This window comes from Carassius gibelio, chromosome A6, assembly GCF_023724105.1.
Source record: "Carassius gibelio isolate Cgi1373 ecotype wild population from Czech Republic chromosome A6, carGib1.2-hapl.c, whole genome shotgun sequence".
NCBI lineage: Eukaryota > Metazoa > Chordata > Actinopteri > Cypriniformes > Cyprinidae > Carassius > Carassius gibelio.
In genome coordinates, this window is record NC_068376.1 from 11,895,178 (window position 1) to 11,914,443 (window position 19,266).

General features: G+C 39.5%; 1 protein-coding gene across 1 annotated transcript in view; it reads right to left on the reverse strand.

The window, feature by feature from the left end:
- Positions 1-19,266, reverse strand: part of srp68 (signal recognition particle 68) — a 125,128-nt gene that overhangs the window by 72,269 nt on the left and 33,593 nt on the right. Inside the window, exons 6-8 of the mRNA XM_052600717.1 lie at positions 12,836-12,945; positions 11,246-11,328; positions 10,885-11,025 (exon numbers count right to left, since the gene is read on the reverse strand). Coding sequence (XP_052456677.1) covers positions 10,885-11,025; positions 11,246-11,328; positions 12,836-12,945 — 334 coding nt within the window. The remainder of the gene's footprint in view (positions 1-10,884; positions 11,026-11,245; positions 11,329-12,835; positions 12,946-19,266) is intronic.

Genomic DNA, 19,266 nt, shown 5'->3' on the forward strand with positions numbered 1-19,266 from the left:
TCACAACTTTGTATTAGCCATTTGGCAATTTTCTCTCATAAATCTCACAAATGAACTGCTTCCCCATCAATGACACGAGAGTTCACTTGCTCTGCTATTACCTCGAACACTTTGAATAGGAACATGGCATAATGTTGGTCTAGAATCAAAGTACTGAGATGAATGATGTTCCTGGAACGTCAACCTCAATACAATGGTAGACCATGAAAGTTTATATCGGGTTTGTATTCAGGCTGCTAGAAAGAGAATGAAAAGGGCTGAGTTGGCAGATCTGGAATAAAAAAATCGATTGGATAAAGAAAATGCAGTGCATCCATCCATAGAGATTTATATCTGTATAAGATCCTGTTATTAAGACTTAAATAAAATTAGATTCTTTCAGATCATATAGTTACGGGATTTTTATTTATGCAACAAACCAATTTTTTGAATTTGGTAAAAAACCTGAAATTACTGGAAAGACAAATTAGTAAAATGGAAAGTGATCATCTTAAAAGTAAAATTAAGTCAGAAAATGGTGTCATATTAACATCTCATACAGAAATCAGAATGAGCTTTATTGCCAGGTATGTTTACACATACGAGGAATTTGTTTTCGTGACAGAAGCACCACAGTACAACAGAATGACAGCGACAGAACATAAAACACATAATAAAAGAATAAAAAATACAAATAAGTAGATAGTGAATGACAATATACAAATTGACAATTGTAGGCGGGTATATTACAAAATGCATTTATGTATGTACATGTGTATTATGTGCAAAATGTAAGTGTATACTAAGTATGTGTGTTAGATAAATAAGTGTATGTGTATATAAATATAAATTGTAGTGTATTCGCAGTTATTATCAGCTGTTCATAAGATGGATTGCCTGGGGGAAGAAACTGGTCCTGTGTCTGGTCATTCTAGTGCTCAGTGCTCTGTAGCGTCGACCAGATGGCAACAGTTCAAAGAGGGAGTGTGCTGGATGTGAGGGGTCCAGAGTGATTTTGACAGCCCTTTTTCTCACTCTGGATAAGTACAGTTCTTGAATAGAAGGGAGGGTTGTACCAATGATTCACTCAGCAGTCCGGACTACCCTCTGTAGTCTTCTGTGGTCAGATTTAGAAGCTGAGCTGAACCAGACAGTTACTGAAGTACAGAGGATGGATTCGATGATGGTGGAGTAGAACTGTTTCAGCAGCTCCTGTGGCAGGTTAAACTTCCTCAGCTGGCGAAGGAAGTACAACCTCTGCTGGGCCTTTTTCACAATGGAGTCAATGTGATTGTCCCACTTCAGGTCCTGAGAGATAGTGGTGCCCAGGAACCTGAATGACTCCACTGCAGTCACAGTGCTGTTCATGATGGTGAGTGGGGGGAGTGCAGGGGGGTTTCTCCTGAAGTCCACAATCATCTCCACTGTTTTGAGCGTGTTAAGCTCCAGGTTGTTGAGAGTGCACCAGACAGCCAGCTCTTTTACCTCCTGTCTGTAAGCAGACTCGTCACCATCCTGAATGAGGCCGATGAGTGTGGTGTCGTCTGCAAACTTCAGGAGCTTGACAGAGGGGTCCTTAGACGTGCAATCATTAGTGTACAGGGAGAAGAGCAGTGGGGAGAGAACGCAGCCCTGGGGAGCTCCGGTGCTGATTGTACGAGTGCTGGATGTGTATTTTCCCAGCCTCACTAGCTGCTGCCTGTCTGTCAGGAAGCTGTTGATCCACTGACAGATGGAGGTGGGCACGGAGAGCTGATTTAGTTTGGGCAGGAGGTGGTTTGGGATGATCGTGTTGAAGGCCGAGCTGAAGTCCACAAACAGGATCCTCACATAAGTCCCCGGTCTATCTAGGTGTTGCAGAACATAATGCAGTCCGATGTTTACTGCATCGTCCACAGACCTGTTTGCTCTGTAGGCAAACTGAAGAGGATCCAGCAAGGGCCCAGTGATGTCCTTCAGGTGGCCCAGCACCAGTTTCTCAAATGACTTCACGACTACAGACGTTAGAGCCACAGGCCTGTAGTCATTTAGTCCTGTAATTTTGGTTTTCTTAGGGATGGGGATGATGGTGGAGCGTTTGAAGAATGAAGGGACTTCGCACAGCTCCAGCGATCTGTTGAAGATCTTTGTGAAGATGGGGGCCAGCTGGTCAGCACAGGATTTTAGACAGGCTGGTGTACCACAATCTGGGCCCAATGCTTTTTTCCTTTTCTGCTTCCAGAAGACCTGGCGCACCGCATCCTCGCTGATCTGAATTGCAGGTGTGGGGGAGAGGGGAGATGCAGGAGGTGAGAATGGTGAGAGTGCTTGATTGGAGAGGTGTTCAGGATGGGTTGCAGGAGCTGTTAATGGTGTGAACGTTTGTTTGGAGAGGCATTCAGGGCTGGATGCAGGCGTTGTGAATGGTGTGAATGGTTGTGTGGGGAGGCGTTCAGGGCAGGTGATAGGTGTTCTTTCAAACCTGCAGTAAAACTCGTTCAGATCGTCTGCCAGTCATTGATTCTCCACAGTGCTGGGGGGTGGTGTCTTGTAATTGGTGATCTTCTTTAGACTTTTCTACACTGATGCTGAGTCGTTGGAAGTGAACTGAGTCCTTATTTTTTCAGAATAGTTCCTCTTTGCCACTTTGAACTCTTTTTCCAGTGTGTATTTAGCCTGTTTATACAAGACATTGTCCCCCTTCACGTAAGCATCTTCTTTGGCCTGACGGAGCTGTCTGAGTTTTGCAGTGAACCACGGTTTGTCATTATTGTAAATTAGTTGAGTCTTTGTAGGAATACACATATCCTCACAGAAACTGATATATGATGTTACGGTCTCGGAGTTCATCCAGATCGGTGGCAGCAGCTTCAAAAACACTCCAATCAGTGATGTCAAAACAAGATTGTAAATCCTGCTCTGCTTCATTAGTCCATCTTTTAACAGTCCTTGATACAGGTTTAGCTGATTTTAGTTTCTGCCTGTAGGACGGTATAAGATGAACCAGAAGGTGATCAGAACGTCCCAAAGCTGCTCGTGGAACAGAGTGAAATGCATCCTTTATTGTGGTGTAACAGTGATCCAATATATTACTGTCTCTTGTGGGACATGTAACATGCTGTCTGTATTTTGGCAGTTCACGGGAGAGATTGGCTTTATTAAAGTCCCCGAGAATTATTAAAACAGAGTCCGGGTGATGTTGTTCTGTCTCTGTGATCTGATCAGCGAGTTTCTGTAAGGCTGAGCTTACATTCGCTTGCGGAGGGATGTAAACACTGACCAGAATGAACGAGTGAAACTCCCGCGGCGAATAGAACGGCTTGCAGTTAATGAAGAGTGTTTTGAGATTTGAGCAGCACGTCTTCTTTAACAGTTACATCTGTACACCACTGTTCGTTGATGTAAAAGCATGTCCCGCCGCCACGCGATTTCCCCGTTGATTCTGCGTCGCGATCCGCTCTAAACAGCTGAAAGCCCGGCAGATGGAGCGCGCTGTCCGGTATGGTGTCATTCAGCCAGGTTTCCGTGAAACACAGAGCAGCAGAGTGTGTGAAATCCTTATTTGTCCGAGAAAGCAGAAGGAGTTTGTCCGTTTTGTTGGGTAGAGAGCGGAGATTTGCGAGATGGATGCTAGGCAACGGCGTTCGAAATCCGCGCTTCCTGAGTCTGACGAGCGCTCCCGCTCGCTTCCCCTGTCTGCGCGTCCTGAAGCATTTGACCAGCACCGCTGCTCCTCCGATAACAATGTTCACTAAAACGTCTGAATAATTGAAATCCGGAAAAAAATTAATAGATGCAAACAGTTCTCAATCTGTTTGAGCCTCAATCAATGACCTGGCTGCTGAAAATTTCTTGGATAACTGTGATCTCCCCATTCTAGGTCCAAAAGACCTAATTTGTTCCTCAATGCAGAACAAAGAGTTCAGTAATCTCTTTTCTAATCTTAGATGTCTTTTTAATAGAATTTACTCCCACAACACACATGCAGATGACCTGGTTATCGTTTCTCTTGATGCAGAGAAAACTTTTGACCAATTGGGAGTGGTCTTATGCTTTAAGTCTTAAGTTTGATATTGTTGACAGTTTCGAAAAGTGAATAAAGATTCTTTACCTTAAGCCCTCTGCAAGAATTCTGACTAATAAGATGTTCTCGTCAACATTTCAACTACACAGAGGTTCCAGGCAGGGTTGCACTTTATCTCCCTTACTTTTTTCTTTGGCACTCGAGCCCTTAGCACACACTATTCGTTCCAACCCTAATATACATGGATATAGCACAGAGAATACATTAAGTAAGATTTCACTGTATGCTGACGACATCCCGTTATATATTACTAAGCCCCATTTTACTATTGCAAAAATCCTGGAAACTATCTAATTTTGGTACATTTTCAGGGTACCTGATAAACTGGTGAATAAATGCTTATAAAGGTTCGAAATCTTTGTTATACAATGATTCTACTTTAAAATAACAGTAAAAATTTAAGTATTTAGGAATTGACACTACAAAAGGATTTTCAGTCATTATTTAAGGTTAACTTACCCCCTCTAGTGTCTAAATTGAAAAATAATATTCAGTTTTGGAGATCACTTCCTATTTCCTTGGTAGGTAGGGTTACTATTATTCAAATGATTTTTCTTCCTCAAATCCTCTCTCTTTTTCAGAACATCCCAATATTTTTACCTAAGATTTTTTTTCAAGCAATTGTATTCAATAATTTTCTCTTTTTTTTATGGGATTATAAAGCCCATCGAATAAGTAAAGCTCATATTTGTAAACCTAAAGCTGAAGGTGGATTGGTCCTCCCTAATTTCTCTTTATTACTATGCCAGCGCTCTCCATACTATTATAATGTGGCTAGATCCCAACTTTATACACTCCACTTGGATCCAATTGGAAAGAGAAGCATGTAGCCCATATGATATTGGGGCAGTGATCTTGTCTCCTACAAAGCTAGAGAAATTGGCTTACAATCATAATTAGCCTTTCGCCGAGCCCCGCCCCCCTTAGTTACTGTTGCTACCTCCGACAAACAAATGGTCAAACACGACCAGCACGACATATTGCCATGACGGGAAGAGGTATACCCGTGCGTGTCAGTGACCTTTTTTGGAGCAATACCTCCGCGATATCCTCCATATTGAGGCAAAAGGGGTTACAGTATGCAGTGGAGGGATACATTCAAAATATAAAAATACGCAATGAAGAAGACACGACTACTATCGAGGCTAATGCTTACCGGTCTCAAGGGAAATCTGAGAAACCCCATGACCTGTACCTCAAATGCAACCAGCACCGCCTTGTGGACCAGTCATGCTGGTCATTCTCTTTCATATGTTATGGTCTATTATTATTATTATTTAAAATTCATTGTTAGTTCATCATGCCCAAGCCGTCAAAACAAAACAAGCTAGACCATCCCCGAGGCTTTTCGGCAGATTGTAACGTTACTGTTTCTAGCGAGGCTAGTGCTAGCAGCGATCATGCAGTTAGCCATGAGAGCTCGTTTCTTGATTTTTCACATGATGCTTTGCTTAAACACATCGCCGAAGTCGTGGCAGAAGAAGGACGGCGAACGCAAAAGCTGTTGAATGACTCTTTCACTAAGCTGGAGTCTGGGCTGGACGCGAAAGTTGCTAGTATCATCAAACGATGAATTACTAATAGTTTTTCATTTTGTACAACAGGAGTTATAGACATGGGTGCACCCAATCTTCTCCTTGTTCTGTTTTTGTTTTTATATTGTTCTAATACTTGTTCATTTAAGCCTGGACCAGAGTTTAAATTCCCCTCTCCTTCCCGTTTTTTTCTCCAATATATAATCTGCTTTCTCATGTTGACTACATTTTCTAATTTTCTATTGCTTCTTAAATGGCTGATGGTGTCAATTTAAACGTTCTTAGCCTCAATGTACGGGGCCTGAATAATCCAGTGAAACGAATTTCTACTTTGGACTTTTTGCGGAGAAAGAGAATAAATATAGCCTTCTTACAAGAGACTCATCTGGTTAAAAGGGATACTGATCGTATGTCAAATCGTTTTTTTCGTGTTCTTGCTTGCTCCTCAGTTTCAAATAAATCCGAAGGGGTAGCGATGATATGTCAGCGTAATCTGCGCCTTAAACTGTTGGATACTTGGGCAGATAGCAAAGGTAGAATAGCAGTTGCGAAAGTAAATATAGAAAATAGAGATGTTGCTCTGGTTTCAATTTATGCTTTCAATTTTGAAAAATAATTTTATGAACAGATAACTAAGGTACTTCTGGAGCTTTCTGACTTTAAATTTATTATTGGTGCTGATTTTAATGCTGTTGTTGATTATTCAGTTGACAGGTCAGGAAACTCCGAAAATTTAGATCAAAAATATGCTTTTGATTTATTACGCTCCTGGATCAATGATACTGGGGTGGTGGATCTTTGGCGTATACTAAATCCTGATATTAAAGCCTTCACACATTTATCATCTAGACACAAATCTTTCTCGCGAATTGACTTTATTTTTTCTTCTAGAGGCTTGTTTCATAACATTGTTAATGTTAGCTTATTGCCAGTGGCATTTTCTGACCACAAGGCAGTGATTGCTTCTGTTTTGTTTACCTCTAATCCAGCTCGGGCCCCTAGATTGCGTTTCAACACCACACTTCTCTGAGACGAAGCATTCAAATCCAAGTTCTTAAGTCAACTAATAGACTTTGTCAATATAAATAAAGGTTCAGTCGAGGACCCACGCATACTCTGGGATGCTATCAAGGGGTTTATTAGGAACTTTACTGTGTGTTATGCTTCTAGCATAAGGAAAGTTTGTTCATCTAGATTACACGGTTTAGAGTCTAAACTCTCAGCTTTAGATCTCCTTTTACAACAAAGTTATGATGAGGATGTAAGGCTTCAATTTAATCTTGTGAACAAAGAGATAAATGCTATTATGAAGCAGCGCGCAGAATTTTTAATTCATAGGACGCGGCAGTTGTACTATTTTAATGGGTCTAGACCCAGCAGTTTACTCGCTCTTAGATTGCGGTCAAATGAACATTTTTCAGATATCAGCGCAATCAAGTCCAAAGATGGTGACATTCTTAATGAACCCTCACTGGTTAATAATACCTTTCGCAGCTTTTACTCTGAATTATACAGCTCGGAGGTATTGCATAACCAGGATGCGTGTGACAATTTTCTAAAACAAATACTGCTTCCTAAACTATCTGAGGAAGACTCTTTACAATTAGATACCCCCATAACCTTAGATGAGCTAAAGGAGGCTGTTTCCGATATGCGTAGCGGTAAGTCTCCTGGGTTGGATGGAATTCCCCCTGAATTTTACACAACCTTTTGGGACACTTTGGGCCCTCTCCTTTTTGATATGATTCAAGCTGCTGTTGAAAGAGGGTCTTTTTTTAGAGATGTGAATATTGCCGTTATTTCACTCTTGTTCAAAAAAAAGACAAGGACCCAAATGATTGCTCAAGTTATAGGCCTTTGTCTCTGCTAAATGCTGATCTAAAAATGTATGCTAAATTGCTTGCACAAAGGCTTCAGCCAGTCATGACTAAGCTTTTTAACTGTGACCAGACTGGTTTTATTAGAACCAGGTTGGAATCTGATAATGTTAGAAGATTACTCCATATAATATATGGCACTTCTTCATCAACTGTTCCTGCTGCTGTTCTTTCTCTAGATGCTATGAAAGCCTTTGATCGTCTGGAATGGCCATATCTGTGGTCTGTGTTGAAGGTTATGGCTTTGGGGTCCTCTTACATTCGTATGATCAAAGTGTTGTATGCAAATCCCACCACCATGGTGTTGACAGGTAGAACTTGTTCTTCGTTGTTTGACATAGCCAGAGGCTCTCGTCAGGGATGCCCTCTAAGTCCTTTTCTTTTTGCACTGTCGCTTGAGCCACTTGCACAGACCATACGCATAGATAAAGGTATCACCCCAATCACAATATGTGGAACCAGTCAACATATTTCGTTGTACGCAGACAATGTCCTTCTTTATTTAGGTAACCCATTGCAGTCCATACGTTACATCTTAACAATCTTTGGCAGCTTTGGCGAGATTTCCGGATATAAAATAAACTGGTCAAAGTTGGCACTTCTTCCACTGAATGACGCAATGAGAAACACAGCTCTACCCTCAGATATACCAGTGGTTCAGCAATTTAAGTATTTGGGTATCACGATTGGTGCTTCATTGCAGTATATAATTAAAACCAACTATGAGGGTATTCTGTCTAAAATTTCTTGTAACCTGGACAATTGGTTGTCACTTCCAAATTCTCTTAGATCACGTGTCTCGATTATCAAAATGAATGTACTACCTCGAATTAACTTTGTAAGTTCCATGCTGCCCTTGCCTCCTCCGTCCCGTTTTTGGGACAGGTTACAGAGCATAATCACCAAATTTGCCTGGAATGGCAAACGACCACGTCTTAAACTTTCCACAATGGAACGAGATAGATTTGCTGGTGGACTCTCACTCCCCAACTTTAAGTTGTATCACTGGGCTTTTACATTACGTCCCTTGTTCAGCTGGTATGATGGTGGAATTGATGTCTCTTGGCGTTCCCTGGAGGAGAATCTGGTTCTTCCTCTAAAGTTGGACGAAGTTTTATTTGCTAATATCCCTATAAATAAAAGTAAACTTCGTTTCGGTCCTTTAGTGTCACACGTTCTTTCAGTATGGAGAGCAGCAGGAAAAGCATGTGATATCAGCTCTAAATGGAATCCCTACTCTCCTATCTTTAATAACTATGGTTTGCTCATTGGAAAGCACCCTATTAAGTTTGGCCAGTGTCGACAGTGGTACGACAAAGGGATTCACTCCTTGGGTGATATAATGGGTGACAAGGGCCTTTACACCTTTGAAGAGCTTTACAACTCGTTATATCCATGAAATGATAGAGATAGAAAAGGCTGCTACACGGCATCGCGGTCTTCTCAAACATGAGAGATTAACTCTTTCTTGGCGATACAAATAAAGACAAAATATTAACAAGGTGGCAAAGCGAATTTATCATACATAGTGGACCACTATGGATGATAAGTTCACTCTGCCGCCTTATTATTTTCATGCACTCCAAACTATAATGTGATGCATCATTTCGGCCGTTACAAAGTCTCCATCCACAAACAGATGTACATTGTCCAGATATAAGGTATTTCATTGCACTTTAACAAGTAATCTGAACAGCCTTTATATGTGCAATATTTTAAACGAGCCCTCACTAACTGAGTTTAATGCCACCGTTATGTTAGAACGCATCTCATTCTTGTTTTTGTGGTGGTGTGTCGGTCTCATCCGGAGCGCTGTCCGGAGCGCTGTATGACTGATGCATCAGTTCAATTAAACTTACTCCAAACATATGAACTTACCTGTTTTAAATACTTTATATTTAACATGTTCATTTATGCCCAATATTAGTGTTAAACATCGGTCTCCGTGGGATACCCCAGCCACACCGGTCTCTCCGGGTGGGATGGCCGACTCTAGACCGGGGTCTACAGGCAGGAGGTCCGCCAGCCCAGCACCACTGCACAATATGGCCACCAGCCCAGCGCCACAGCACAAGGTGGTCGCCAGCCCAGCGCCACTGCGCAAGATGGCCGCCAGCCCAGAGCCATGGCACAAGATGACAGCCACAGTTGACCATCAAGTCACCATTGATCTTCCTTAATCCAGTCAAAACACCAAGGATCTACCAGAGCCTCTCCACGTCTCTGCTGAACTACCAGAGCCTCTCCACGTCTCTGCTGAATTACCAGAGTCTCTCCACGTCTCTGCTGAACTACCAGAGTCTCTCCACGTCTATGCTGAACTACCAGAGCCTCTCAACGTCTCTGCTGAACTTCCAGAGTCTCGTCAAGTCTCAGCCGAAGACTTGCTGTCCTGTATCATCAATCCCACTGTGGTGGTCTTCGGCGCCGCCCTGGTGGGCTCCTGTCCCTAACGCACGGTTGTGGTGGTCTTCTGCGCCACCCTGGTGGGCTTCTGTCTCGAAAGACCCAGTGACGTCGAAATCAACCTCTATGCGTTCACACCAAACGTGAATAGAGTGTCTGCCACGAATTATTCCAATGTTAAGTCAATGTAAAGACGCGTTTACGCGCGTCTGGAGGTCTCGCAGTCCCGGTAGAAGCAAATTCGCGCATCTAGTTACAGGACATTCTGAGTTATGAAAAGGACCATTGCAAGATTGTCTTAAACACTTGTGTCTTAAAAATCGAAAATGATTTTTTCACAAAAGTGACAGCCCTAGTTAACACGTATAGTTTAAAGCAGCTACCAAACCCCAAACAGCCGGAGCGCAAAAGAATAGCAGTGCAATAATTGTGTCATGTACAATTTTAAACCTACAAGTAAGTGTATTTTATGATAACAGATGGCAGTAATGGGGTAATCAAAATGAAATGCAACTAATCTGTGCTCTTGTGTTTATTTACTTTAATTTTTAGCTTAATGAATTGATCTGCTTTAAAAAGCTTTTTTTTTTTTTTAATGTTACAATGTTAGAATATAATGTGATTTTTGCCCCCGTTTTGCATATAATGGATAGCCCAGCCTTTAATTTCACTATTTTTGTTTTCATTTCCTTTAATATAAACACTGGGCAGAATGTTTTAAGTAAATCATTTTTTATCCAAATAGAAAATTGTATTTAAGCCAAAAAGGAGAAGATTTTTTTGGCCATATATCGCCCAGCCCTACACAGCATCTGCACTGCATTTTGCTAAATGGACATCCCATCTGCTTGGATCGTGCAGCCTGTCACTTGTATTTTTTATTAACTAATACAAGTCTGAACTGATGTCAACCAATACATCTTAGTTGATTACAACTCATTTTAACAACAGGAAGGGCAAAAGTCGCTTTTGTCATTATGAGTACCACACACAAAAATAATTGGGAATGAGATTGTTTATGTACCTGTATAATAGCAGCTTCATTGTCTGCCAGACCCAGCAGGAAGATTCTGGCCTTGTCAATTTTGACAGGCACTGTACGGCCTCTCCACTCAACCTCACTCATCACAGCTGCCTGCTTTGCTCTTGTCTGAGTAATCAGCGCCTGAGAGACAGAGAGAAAACACAAATGTAAAGACTGTGAACACGCCAATGCAACTTACTAATTTTATAAAATGCATGATAAAATCAAATTGTAATTTTCGGAGAGAAAAAAAAAACTTTAATAAGACAGTTTGGCATGGCATTTTCTCCCAGAAAATGCAGTTTACATTGTATATTTCATCACTTAACAGGAACAGAAGTGCAAAGACAAGACCCCTGACCTCCAGTTTTTCAGCCATCATGCCACCCCCTCCTCCTGCACTCAGTCTCATCTGCATGAGGTCATTTATAGCATTCTGGTCTCCTAGATAAACACAGATAGAGTATATGAGCAAAATAGCTGTGGTTTGTACAAAGTAGTCAAAGTATGTGTAAGTTGCTGAGAAGCTACTTCCAGTAATGCAAGTATACTCTCCCACACATAGACTTTACCTTAACAGTGACACATTTTAACTTTATTTTTTATCTTCTTAGTTTTTTATCCGCCCGAGATAATGAAACCATCCGTGATGAATAAACTGGTGAAAAATCTCCCCTCACTCCAAGCGTTTCGTACTTGCTTTTTCTGTGTAAGTGAATACTGTTTACTCCCACTGCCAGTCCCACAGTGACGAGGTGGATATTTCACAGACAAAGATGAGGTAAAGCTTTTTTCTTTTCTTGTGTAATTGTTTGAGTTTGGTAGTGGTGTTTTAAAGAGCCTGAAGACATTTGGAAAATATATATTGGGCCCCACTTTGATTTCCACAATGCAGAAAATATGGACAGAATAATGGAATCCAGTCATAAAAACAGAAACAGATAGATTTTCTGTTGGCATGTTAAATAAGTAATACCATCCAAAGGAGCGTCTTTACTGATGAGAGGTGCATGAAAATCGCATTCGATTTTTTGCACAGCCCTATTATATCATAACTAACCTGCTCTGTCTAGTCTGTTGGTCTCCGTGTCCTCTTTGCTTCATGGTTTTTCTGTGCGTGAAAAAATTTGTGTGGGGCGTGAAAGCGTACGAAAAGTCAATTGCGTGGGTCTCACGGTGAATGCTTGAGAGTTGGCACATTAGTTCCCAAGCAGAATAAAGGACAGGTTGATTATTGCTGTTTAGCGTTTGTATTAATCTATGATGTGTCCCTGTTTGCGTACAGGGACATAAAAAATTAATTACAAGTGATACGTGGACCAAGGTGTCTGAGATTGTTCATTTTAAGTAAAGGATCCTAATATTTCATCCACAACAATATTTAACGAGGTTAACTTATAACTCCTTGTGGTTCGTCTGCACGAGATCAACAAGCTTGTTTGCTTTAAATACAAAATAAGCATTCGATCTACATTAGAGCGTCTGAGCACTCACAAATCTTTCTGCAGCGTCGTGAGCAGAGCGGCTAGAGCTCTAGATGACGGCGGTGTGAACGGACGGTTATGCTTCGGCCATGGCTGTAGTGTTGTTGTGAAGGTAGGGGTGGAGCATAGAGACTATGCCGTTTCTCGTTTGTTACTCTAGAGTAGACCAATTCACTTTATTGAGGCATACTGCCCCCATCTGGTATGGAATGGAAGGAAGCTGCATCTTGACTGCTCAAACTATACAGGCAAAATAAACACGTGGGACCCCCCAAATCCATCACTTCTGTCTGTATCACATGCCACGTCGCTATGGTTTCATTTCTGTCATGCAACAGTGCACAGTGGATCCAGTTAGGGAAAAGCAATGAAAGGGAAAAGCAATGAAAGGGAAATGCAATTAAAGGGAAAAGCATTGCTTTCTCCCAATCACACATGTATAGCCTTAGCCATAAAAAGTGTCTCACCTATGTTATATGCACAGTATCGGATGTTGGGTGAAATCTCTTCCACTCTCTGATGATAAAGCACTGCTTGCTCCTCAGTAAAAGCACTTGCCAGTTTCTCATAGATGGTCCTGCAAACAGTCCACAAACATAGTCACAGAAATAAATCTTTGTACATACACAGAATACACCAAGCATTCCACTATTACATTTCACTAATTTTGTAATGAGAAGCCTTTTGCCTTTTGTAATGTAATCCTTTTGTCACATGCAGCAAAATCAGGTCTCCGTGCAGTTTTCAAATTAAATAATATTTAAAACATTATTTATTTTTCATTTACAGTGCAGTGAACCAAGAATAAGGAATTTAACAACTGAGTCGTGAGCCAGTTGAAAACAGATACAAATATTTGATGATTTAAAATGGTAGAGATGTTAAACGAATCGCAATACATTTGGGGGTGGGTTTTATATGAATGTATCTCTGAGGGGAACTGACTTTAAGAAAAGTTTAGATAAACATTCTTTTCATGTTATCTTTTTTTTAATGCATTTTAAAGCAGCATTCATAGGTGCTATACTGCTTTGTTTACAGCCAAAGAAACCAAGGAACTACTGTATCGCTACTGTCAGAGTAAAATTGCATCTCATTCAGCCCCTCTGCCGTATTAGTTTCATGCAGATGTTTTATGCGGTATAGTTTTACAAAACTAAAATCAGAGTATTCGGTTTTTGTTTTAAAATTAAATTATACAATATAATTTAGATTTTAAAAAAACTGTTCATGCTCCATATATTCAGCATCTTAGTTTGGATTGCACTTCCAATGCAGTGGTTGAATAATTTTTAATGAGAACAGGCAAAGCCTTTGTTTATATGAAGAGATTTTATTTTTTTTGTCTTATTAATATTAGATTTGGGTTTGTTTTAAAATTCACATTTTTTTTTACAAATAAATGTTTAGCATTTTGTTCCAAATAACATGTTCTGACATGGTTTATTATAACATGGATTATGTAGCGACCTAAGTTCAAGCAAAAAATAAACATTAATGAACATCACAAGGCATGTTGAAAAAGTACAATTCATGAAATATATATAACACCTCGTAATCATTCACTCAGCATTTGAAGCACAGAAAAACATCACTAAAAATAAAAAAAAAAGCTTGACATAACATTACTTATAAACTAGTGGTTCAATGGATCACTAAACTCATGGTTCAGATCATTTTGCAGGTTTTGGGTAATGGATCGGATAATTTTTTGGATCAGCAAGAAAAAAAAAATTAATATTAAGTGTAACGTAAAGGGATAGTTCACCTAAAAATGAAAAGTTGTTGTTTATTGGTTTACCCCCAGGGCAACAAAGATGTAGGTAACTTTGTTTCTTCAGTAGAACACAAACTTAGATTTTTAACTCAAGCCATTGGAAATTTACAAAATACCTTCGTGGAACATGAGCTTTACTTTAAATATTCTAATGATTTTGGGCATATAAGAAAAATTTATAATTTTGACCCATAGAGTGCATTTTTGGCTATTGCTAAATATATACCCCAGATACTGGTTTTGGAGTCCAGGGTTACAAATATTATTGCACTTTTGTTCATATAGCAGTACTTTTAAATGAAAAAAAAGTGCACAATACACTGCATTTGAATGCATTATTAGTTTTGAGCATAATGCAATTAATTGCGCGATTAAAAATGTAATTGTTGCCCAGCACTTGTAAAAATATATTTACATGGCACCTCAGTAATAAAACTCAAATTCAAATAGTGATTCATTCCCAGTGAAGGAGCATGTTCTGCGTAGGGCTGTCAAAATTGCTCAAAAATGACGTTTGAATATTTTATATTTATATATATTAATATAATATTAATATAACTACTTGTATAGATAGTCTATTTAAGTTTAAACATATGACAACGTATTACCTACACAAAAACAAGGAAATCAACTAATGGTCAACACTGCAGACCTCACGCTCTCTCACCCTCACTTCTCTGCGCATAATGGTTTAAATTAACAAACAAATTTTTGTGCAAGCAATTTAAGGTTGCGACTGTTGTCCCAAATATACCAGGCTTCATTCAGTGATTGAAACCAATATTATTAATATTAATTGAAGTTTTACAGCATATAGAACTGACATTGAATGCTCCGAGCGAGCTGTGCTGTGGTAAACATGGAACTTTTCCTTGACATGAAACGTTAATAACCAAACCTTGGTTCCATTGCTTGACAGAACTCCCCGAAGCTTGCCCCATCCGCGATACTGATCGGTCTCATGTCCTTTCAAATGAACGAAATTATTTTATCTGTTATGGCCTCTTGTCGTGTTGCAGACAAAGAGCTTGCGGCGGGCGATGCAAAGTAATGTTAAGTGTCAAGATGTGACTGTTTAGCTGGAGTTCCACATATTATGCCATGCTCATTTGGGTGCACATTTTTGAGATGTGACCTCATGTTGCTAGTGGTCGAATGGTATGCTAACTGTATCTTAAATAGATTGCACACAACTTTATCTCACGAGTCAACAATTTTACCTAGGGGTGTGACGGTTAGTATATAACCGTGAGAACGGCGGTTATAGTTGAACACCGTCATTAGAACTCTATAACCGCCAAAACAGTGTCATTAAAATATTTTTTACAAACATTTTTTATCAAAAATTATTTTCATTTTTTAGATAGGATCATAAGATGCGCAATATATCGGAAGACATGGTTTTTACCACTTAATGAAGTTTTGTAAATCGTCAGACATGATATTTACCACTTCATTAAATTTTGCTTTGTAGAAAACCTTTCTTAAAAACGAATTTCATTTTGAACAAATTTTATCTTAATTTTAATAAATGTTTCATCAACCAATTGCATGTATTTTAATAAATAAAAAGCAAATATAGCAGACAATGATAACCCTGACATGGAAGCACCAGCGCGCCGCGTTCACTTGCACTGTGAACTAGAGCGCATCTCATCGTAAATGAAACTCAGCGTAGGCCTATGCCTCATACATTAGCATTAAATATATTTGCTGCATCCTTTCTAGAACAGACACTGGCTTTTTTGCGGATGGCGGGTGGATGCGGCTTTGAAATTTGCTCAAAAAACTTTGGCGCGTATGATGAGTTTTGTGACAGATCTCCTTAAAAAACGGAGGTCTGAAATCTCTGCCCCTTTACCGATCAGAGCGCGCGCTGACACGGAGTTAACCCGCTATCTTAAAGATCAACCAATTGACTCTACGGCAGATCCACTAGCATGGAGCGAGACAATATGAAACAAAATGAAACACGCTATATTTTTTTTTTTACTATTCGAATACATAATGTTCGGGGTTCAGACACACTCTCTCTGTTTAAATCTAGATTAAAAACATCTCTTTCGCCAAGCATTCGAATAATGTTTCTTTTTAATTGTGAGTGTAGTTGCATCTGTTCAAAGTTGCATTTTTATTCATTAGCTTGGGTTAAACTAATTTTACTTTGTTGGATCAGCAGCTATGCTAATGATGTCTGTATTTTGTTTCTATGTTTCGCCACGGGATTACATCCCGTGGTAACTAGGATTTAAACAAGCTCCAGTCTGGATCCAGAACACCTGAGAAGAGATGATGCTGACCCTCAGAGGACCTCAGATGATGCTAACCTTAAATCAACAAACAGAACTAACAATTATTGCTAAATGTGTGACTGAATCATATAATAACTTAATATTGATAGTTCATCGTCTAGCTGACTACGTCTTGTATCATTATTATTATTTTTTCTAAAATCCTGTCAAATGTGCACAAACTACTAGCTACTACTAAATATTGTAGAAACATAATTTTCTGTAAAGTTGCTTTGTAACGATTTATTTTGTAAAAAGCGCTATACAAATAAACTTGAATTGAATTGAATTGAACATATTCCAATTTAGAATATTCATTGACAGCCCTAGTAAAGGTGGACTGTGCGTTCTGGTCCTTAGAAGGTTGCGAACCCCAGCGCGTTCCCCTCGGTGCTTTGTTTTGTCGCCTCGGAGGAGCCCTCTCATAGCCATTGTTCTCATCCGAGGTGAGGAGAATCTCAGGTGGCCAACTTGGATAATTGGGAAAAACGTCGATAAACGGGTGAGAAAACTGATTTCTGATGTTTCGAATGTGTTCTGCTTGTCATATATGATCAGTGCCGGTGTTATCCGTGCAAAAGGTGAGAGTAATTGTAAGTAAAAAATGGAATAAAAACACAGTCTAAGCAGAGTGAACAGGACAGCATCCGAACGTGGCGGTGCCATCACAAAGGAATCTGAGGTTGGGACCCCACACCAAACATACACAAGACTGATTCAGTCAGTATGAAAGAACTTGACTGGTCTGCAGAAAGCAAATTCCTAATCCCAGCTGAACATCTTTGGTGTGGCTAAATGCAGACCTTCAGCCAAAAACTCATCACCAAACATGACTTGTACATATGGGCAAAAGTATCGGGACACTCCCTTCTTTAGAACAGAGAAAGGCAATTCCAAAACTGTGGCAACAAAGATGGAAACATAATTAATGTGTTAAAAATTTGTATTTCTAGTTTTGGAAGGGTTTAAAATTGTACGCATTGTAAAATCACAAAATTGTATTGTACGCATATGTACAAGTGAATTGTGTTTGGTGATGAGTTTTTGGCTCACGGTCTGCATTTAAAGTCACATCAGAGGTGTCTTCCACACTGACTAAATTATTAGTAATTATTTTAACCTTGCCTTATACACAGAGGCATTGCGTGTTAGAATAGAAAAGGGTAATGTCCAAACTATTGGCATAAAATTAGAAGCACAATTCCCTAGAATATCATTATATGCATAAAAATGTATATTTGTACTCATGGACATTACTAGCCAAAGTAGTCAAACCTGTTCATTAAAAGGGGGTGTCCTAATACTTTTGGCAATGTAGCAGTGGTGTCAAAAGTAATGGCATTCATTACTCAAGTAGAAGTACAGATACCAGGGTTTAAAAAGACTTTTGTAGAAGTTGAAGTATCAACTGAAGCTTTTTACTCAAGTAAAAGTTTAAAAGTACTGGTTTAAAAAACTACTTAAAGTATAAAAGTAATGTAAGGGGAAAAATGCCATTAAGAACAAAAGCTTATGCCGTGCCACAGGGGCCTATTGTGCACTACCCCACCTCCTCAAAAAAGGCCAAAGGCCAGAATGACTATAATGTTATATTAAAATGTTCATGTTGAAAAATTTGGGATGCACTAGGCTACCTGTTTCAGTCGCATATATGCCCATTGAAAATGAACGCACTGTAGTACAATGCAAGTACATTAAAGAACTAGATATGATGACTAGTTGCCTATAAGTATTGTTATGGTGCAAAAGTCAGACTTCAGAGGCATGTCATCAATGACCTTTAATGGAATGTAAATGTACATCCAAGCTTGGCTGCAGGACTTTGCGAGGGCACTGGACATGAACATTGGTGCAGCCTTAGTAACAATTACTCTTGTATGGTTGTCTATTTACAATAAACATTATAGTGCTGTCAAAATGAATTATTAATCCAAGTGAATAATCAAAAACTAAAAAATATAGCTGCAAGCAGCAATTACGGGGCCAAGCATTCCAGCGGCCACATCAGGAGCTAAGCATATGTAGCATCAGACCAAATGCAACAATGAATAATTAAATTAATAATTGCATGATTGTAATTGAAATGGCTGAAAATCGTTAATAAAAGTTCCACAGCGAGGAGCTAAGCATGGCATGGAGCATCAGACCAAATGCAACGAGTAAGAAAAGCAATTATTGGAAGAGTGTAATTGAAACAGCCAGTAAAACTCCAGTAAAATGATGCATTATCATTTTTGGAAAATATGTGGCGCTGTAATCAAATCGCTTTGTTGTGTTCTGTGGGAGGTGACAATGTTGTGGGCAATTTCTTTCAAAATACTTACAGACCTTTAGGGCAATGAGTCGAACATGCCCACCGAGTTTCGTTCCAATCGACTTCTATTAACCTTGTCAAATAGGTTCTTAAAGTTGTTTGGCCAATGGCGGCCATGTTTTTTAAGATAAGTGAAATTCCTCATAGAGCACTTGTGCCACATTGGGCCATATCAATTTTCAAGTTGATTGGATCAACTGTTGCTTAGTTATAGCCATTTGATTTTTTTTCATCCTGTAGCGCCACCAAGTGGCAGATATGGAAAAAAAATAATAATTTGACTAAAGTTTTTGTTCATGCATATGAATTCTGAGTTTGGTGAAGATATCTCATTTTGTTCCCGAGTTATAGCCTTTTTCATAAAATTGGTCCACGAATTTGAATGTTTTGGGTCACCTGGTTTTTTGTTCAGTCTTGATCAAACCACTGCAGTAATATTCTCAGGACTCTCTAGATCAATAACTTTGAAAAAATATGTTGTATTTTGTCCTTTGGTTAGATAACATTTAAACAGGC